Source organism: Arabidopsis lyrata (genome assembly GCF_000004255.2).
Source record: "Arabidopsis lyrata subsp. lyrata unplaced genomic scaffold ARALYscaffold_8, whole genome shotgun sequence".
Classification (NCBI taxonomy): Eukaryota; Viridiplantae; Streptophyta; class Magnoliopsida; order Brassicales; family Brassicaceae; genus Arabidopsis; species Arabidopsis lyrata.
In genome coordinates, this window is record NW_003302548.1 from 2,605,439 (window position 1) to 2,611,247 (window position 5,809).

The 5,809-nt window shown below is 35.6% G+C and overlaps 2 protein-coding genes across 4 annotated transcripts; one reads left to right on the forward strand and one right to left on the reverse strand.

Moving 5' to 3' along the window:
- Positions 1-1,515: 1,515 nt before the first annotated feature.
- Positions 1,516-4,419, forward strand: LOC9299605. 3 transcript variants are annotated; one of them, XM_021012108.1, is made up of 6 exons: positions 1,516-1,685; positions 1,985-2,428; positions 2,622-2,765; positions 2,853-3,093; positions 3,188-3,694; positions 3,774-4,419. In XM_021012108.1, exons 2-6 carry the CDS (start codon positions 2,033-2,035, stop codon positions 4,220-4,222), a joined length of 1,737 nt encoding a protein of 578 aa, XP_020867767.1. In that variant the 5' UTR covers positions 1,516-1,685; positions 1,985-2,032; the 3' UTR covers positions 4,223-4,419. The 3 variants fall into 3 exon arrangements, with proteins under 3 accessions (XP_020867767.1, XP_020867775.1, XP_002863529.1); XM_021012116.1 differs by having other exon boundaries at positions 1,991-2,428; XM_002863483.2 differs by having other exon boundaries at positions 1,996-2,428.
- LOC9299606 (cytochrome c6, chloroplastic) lies at positions 4,402-5,796 on the reverse strand. Its single transcript, XM_002865240.2, has 6 exons — positions 5,706-5,796; positions 5,484-5,622; positions 5,083-5,180; positions 4,963-4,994; positions 4,770-4,833; positions 4,402-4,674 (listed from the first exon to the last, which is right to left on the reverse strand). Exons 1-6 carry the CDS (start codon positions 5,766-5,768, stop codon positions 4,540-4,542), a joined length of 531 nt encoding a protein of 176 aa, XP_002865286.1. The 5' UTR covers positions 5,769-5,796; the 3' UTR covers positions 4,402-4,539.
- Positions 5,797-5,809: the final 13 nt, after the last annotated feature.

Below are 5,809 nucleotides of genomic sequence, written 5' to 3' on the forward strand. Positions count from 1 at the left end.
AAAGTGGTGGACTAAGACGTGTAGCTTCTTAGGGTTTAGAAAACGTTTTAGGTTTTAATTTTAGTCTAAGAACCGTAGACAACAACTTCTACATCTTGTAGATCGTAATCTAAACAATAAATATTCATTTAAATCGTAATCAAAAACAAATATGTTGTTTCCTTTTCTGAAGATTTACTTTCTATATTTAGAGCATTCTAAAAATTACAGAAATCAAAATCTGCAATACCGTAGAATTTACATTCTAAACTCAGATTACAATTTCTAACGATGGCAGAAGATGTAGAAATTCTTAGAACGTCTATTCTAAAATATTTAGAACATAGAGAAAAACATAGAATGCATGTTCTAAATATTTTAGATTTATGATTTTCGGATTTCTAAAATTCTCAGAACAGAAATCTAATCTGAAATATGTAGAACATGTACAAAAATGCAGAATACACATTCTGAGTTTCGCAGAACTCTAGAAAACGTGTTCTACCAAAATTAGATAAAACTTTATCTATCAAAAAATCAACTTTTTTTTAACCAAATCTAAAAAATTCCACTTCAAATCACCTCTACTCTTGTATATCTACCTGTTTTTATGATTATTTTTAAAAAAAAACATTTAAATTAGGGTGTAGGGGTAAAATCGTCGAAACTGACAATCTCACAAAAAAGGTGTATATGGACAAATTTTTAAGTAGATATCCTTTATTTCCAATTTTTCCTTAAATTTACTATGATTTGCCTTTTTGGTTCCGAAAACAAAATTAGATATCTTTCATTTTAAATAGCCTATACATTTTTTTTTGGTCATCTGAATTTTTATTATTAAAAGTTGTTTTATAACCAAACTAAAATACAAATTCCAAACTAGAGAAATTAAATGGACGAAGAAAAAGTTTCCGGAAATAAAACCGGAGGGAAACGTGAATTTCCGGAAACTAAACCCTATGCAAGAGAAACATAAACATTGAAATTACTAAGCTAAAGTTTTAAAACCGAATCGAAAGATATCGAAACTTTAAATTAAGAACAGAGTAAAACTAACTTTAACCTGAGAAAAAGACTAGACTAAAACAAACAAATCAACATTTTTTTTTTTACAAACCTGCGAATTGGATTTACTAATGCTGCCCACGGCCAATCTATCGATAACATCAACTTTTTACTTGATTGAAAAACAAAATAAGTAAAAATAAATGGATTTTATCTATTGTTCAGAAATCCGTTAAAATAGCAATATTTACTCGTTTTTGTATTTTTAATTTTACCAACATTTTCAAAATTCCAGAAAGATTTTTTTTTCAACTTTAACAATTATACATTGAAAGACTATGCAAGAATATGAATATACACTGAAAGTCTGAAAGATCCTTATTTGGCTCTATATATTTTTAAAGTTATTTATATATTACTTAAATATCTAAATCAACTAAAATATATAACAGCAATAATGTTTTTAAAGTAAATAAAAGTAAAAATATACATTGGCAAACAAAAAGAGTCGCTGTTTCCTCCAATTTTGTTTTTGAGAAAAAAAAAAGTCTTCGTCGTCCACTCTCAAGCTCAACCAAAGTTCTTGGGTCCTCCTCTCTATTATTATTACCACTTCTTCACCAATCCATTTGTTTTCAATCCTTTTAAAAGAGTTTTGTATTCACAACATGAGAAAGATCTCACACTACTGATCATCGGTTAGTAACTAATAGACCCCCTAAATTCTCAATTTAGTTCTCTTTGGATTTTGATTAATAACTCCATTGTTTCACTCAATCTCTTAAGCTCTTGTCATGTTTCTTTTTCTGGGTTTATCACAATTTTCAATCTTGCACATAATTTTCCAATAAAGCTCTAACCTTTTAAATACATAGACTAATTTGTGTTCTTTAGACTTTGGTGTTAGTCCCCTTGGTTTAGCCTAACTTTATTTGATGAGCTCTTTTCTTTTATATGCCACTTTGGAAAAAGCTAGTCTTTTTTAACTAATGTACAGTTTTAGTATAGGTTGGTGATTGTATCTTCATAAGTAGTAGAAGTAAAGATGGAAGGGAAAAGATTGGATCTTAGGTTTCATCACTCTGTATCATCATCACAATCTGTGGAATCTGCTGCATTGGATTTGGATAAAAACGGCTACAATCATATTAAATTGGCTTCTTCATCGCCGCTTCAACCGTTTCCATCAGGCGGTCAGCATCCTGAAACTAGTGCTGCTGCTGCTTACTTCTCTTGGCCTACTTCAAGTCGATTGAACGATTCAGCAGAAGACAGAGCAAACTATTTTGCAAATCTTCAGAAAGGTGTTTTGCCTGAAACTTTTGATGGTTTACCTACTATTCTTGTTTTGACAAATATAGCGGCTATTCTTGTTTTTGTTGCTCGGAAAGTTCACAAGCAATGGCTTAATCCTCCTCAGTGTTTACCTACAGCCTTGGAGGTGACATATTTCTTGCTTATGATACTTGACTTTCCGCTTTTAATCGATTGCTCGTGCTGGAAAGAGTGGATATTGGAACCTTTAGTAATGTTGATACTACAACTTGGAACATATTTGTAGAATTCTTTTATAATGCCGCCTATTTAAGTCGGCTTATGGAATCCTTTTACTTTAAAGTATTTTACTTTGACAGGGTCCTGGAGGAGTTTGGTGTGATGTAGATGTTGTTGAGTTTCAATATTATGGTGCACCTGCGCAAACGCCCAAAGAGCAGGTGTATACAGAGCTTGTTGATGATCTGAGAGGCAGTGGTTCGTCCATCGGATCTGGTTCACAGGTAACTTTTGTACTAAACTTGCATATAAGCTTGTATTATCGACATTCTTATTATAAAAATTATCTGGCCATGCCTCTCTTCTTGTAGGTGGCTAGCCAAGAGACATATGGAACCTTGGGAGCTATTGTAAAGAGTAAAACCGGAATCAGACAAGTTGGCTTCCTTACAAACCGTCATGTTGCAGTTGATTTAGACTACCCAAGCCAGAAGATGTTTCATCCTTTGCCACCTAGCCTCGGACCCGGAGTCTACTTAGGTGCAGTGGAAAGAGCAACTTCATTCATTACCGATGACCTTTGGTATGGCATTTTCGCTGGAACTAACCCAGGTAGTCGGGTAACAAAGTATATAATAACTATTGATTGTGTAGTCTAATGGCGTAGCACATTCTAACTATTGTTTTCTCTTTTCCTGTTCTACAGAAACATTTGTTCGAGCTGATGGAGCCTTCATACCATTTGCGGAGGACTTCAACATGAATAATGTAACCACAACTGTCAAAGGTATTGGTGAGATCGGTAATATCCATGCTACTGATCTACAGTCACCAATCAACAGTCTAATAGGAAGGAAAGTTGTCAAAGTTGGAAGAAGCTCTGGTTTGACCACTGGGACCATAATGGCATATGCGTTGGAATACAATGACGAGAAAGGGATTTGTTTCCTAACTGATTTTCTTGTTGTTGGTGAAAACCAGCAGACTTTTGATCTTGAGGGTGACAGTGGAAGCCTTATTCTGTTGGCTGCGGGCGATGAGAAGAATGAGAAACCGCGACCTGTTGGAATTATTTGGGGAGGAACAGCAAACAGGGGACGGTTGAAGCTAAAAGTGGGGGAACAACCTGAGAATTGGACAAGTGGAGTTGATCTTGGAAGAGTTCTTAATCTTCTTGAGCTTGATCTCATTACTTCCAATGAGGGTCTTCAAGGTCTGTGTCATCTCTTAGATTCTTTTGTGGTACTTTTAGTATACACTGTTTCGTTCAATGTCTCTTTTGCTGAGTGCAGCGGCGGTGCTGGAACAGAGAAACAGTATTATGTGTGCTGGAATTGATTCCACCGTTGTGGAATCATCTCCTGGTGTGTGCAATATTTCGAGGTGTAAAACGGGTGAGAACTTTGAGCCTATTAACTTGAATGTCCAGCAAGTTCTTAGAGAAGAAGACAGCTCAAACATTCATCCAGAGTTCCAAATAGAAGATGTGTTAGAATCAGCAGCTATGATCGAAGAACACCAGTTCATTCCAAGTTCAAGTAACAACGGATACTCACTCCATCAGAAAATTAATGGACCAGAGAATCTCGAATCCAAGAACCTGTCTTCTCTTAAGACTAATAGCTCGGGTGATGAGATTGGCTTTTCTTTGCAGTTAGGTGAGTCAGATACAAAGAAAAGAAAGCGAACTGATTCACCAGATGGTTCTCAAGAACATGAAGAGTCAAGGTTATGCTCATGAGACTTCATAACATACCAGAGGATTCAACTATTATTTTTCCACTGCATTTTTCTCCAGAGGAAAGATATTCAGAATAGCGTATATGTATTGGCTAATGTCAAGGATAGTCAAAAGTTATGAGCACGTATGTGTTGGTAGATTATGAACACCTATGAATTTTGTACCTAAAGAACATCTTGGAGCATAAGCAATTACAATTAAGCCTCCCAAAAAGAAATGTTACCAGTGTAAGTAGATACAAAGAAATATCAAACTACTGCTGCAAATGTTTACTTCACCAACCGAATTGAACTGTACTAATTCTTCGTTGCTACCCGCTAGTCGGTAGATACATTTGGCCAACCTTTGTCAGCTTGAAACTTTACAAATTCAGCCAGAAGCTTGATTTCTTCGTCTTGCAACCGCGGTCCAAAGGTACATTGTCCTCTCGGTGTGCATTTCTCTCCAAATCCCTAAAGTAAATCATCAGAGACATACTTCAGATCATTTAGCAAAGTGGAGGAATATTCTCAGTTTTATACAAGGAAGTTCTTCAAGGAGATCTCACCGGCATTCTTCCCTTTCCAAAGTAGGTAACACGATATATCTCTTCCTCGGTATCAACTCCATTTCTGTAGAAACGTAAAAAGACCATTGCAAATCTTAAGAGATAAAGATCTGTGTAACTGATTTTTCCTGTCAGAATACTATAGATGCACATAACACAAAGTTCTTTGAGTGTCCAGCATTGGTTATATTACCTTTCGAGGTCTTTTGTGAAAAGCGTTGCGCCCTGGAAAAGTGAAAGGATATAGTCTAATAGACTCAAAGGGAAATGAAAGATGCCATGAGAAGAGAATCAAGAATGGTTTTTAACTCACCGGTTGAATAATGTTTCCACCTGTATCGTGACACCCGATACAAGCTCTATTAAACAATGTTGCTCCTCTCTGTATATCCAAAGTCTGCCCTAGAGATTCTACACCACAATACCCACAAAAGCAAGAAACTTTCATGAACACATTCAAAACTTACTTCAATTCCAATAGTAATTCATGGATACATTGATTACATCATTTTTTTCCGGTTGCATAATCCAGATTCCAGCATAAATCAAGATTCCATATCAGTAGTCCCAACAAGAAAACATTCTTCAGTGAAACAAGTGTTCTACAAAAATGCTCTCTGTTAACTTAAAAGTTTTTAAAGTGAAAGAGTTGTTATGTAATGTCTCAATCAAAATGCAAATACTCTAAAGGTGGAAGCTTTTGGTCAGGTTTACCTGGAGGGAAACAGATGATGGGTGAAACAGCAAGTAGAACCGCCGTGAGTGGCTGAGCTAACTTCTTTATCAGAAAGTTCAAATCTTTGTTGTGATTTGGAAGAATTGGGTATTGCAATTCTCTTTCTCTTCCATTGACCTTTTGAACAATATATATAAACTCATGGTCATGTATGAAACCATATGTAGCAAAATGAATAGAGAGAGAAAGAAAGAGAGAACCTTTTGGGAGGAACAAAAAAGATTGGAGGTGCGAGCAGAGGCACAAGAGAGAAGAAGACTCATCTCGATGGATCAAGCAAGTTAAGAAATTAGCGGCTCAGCCT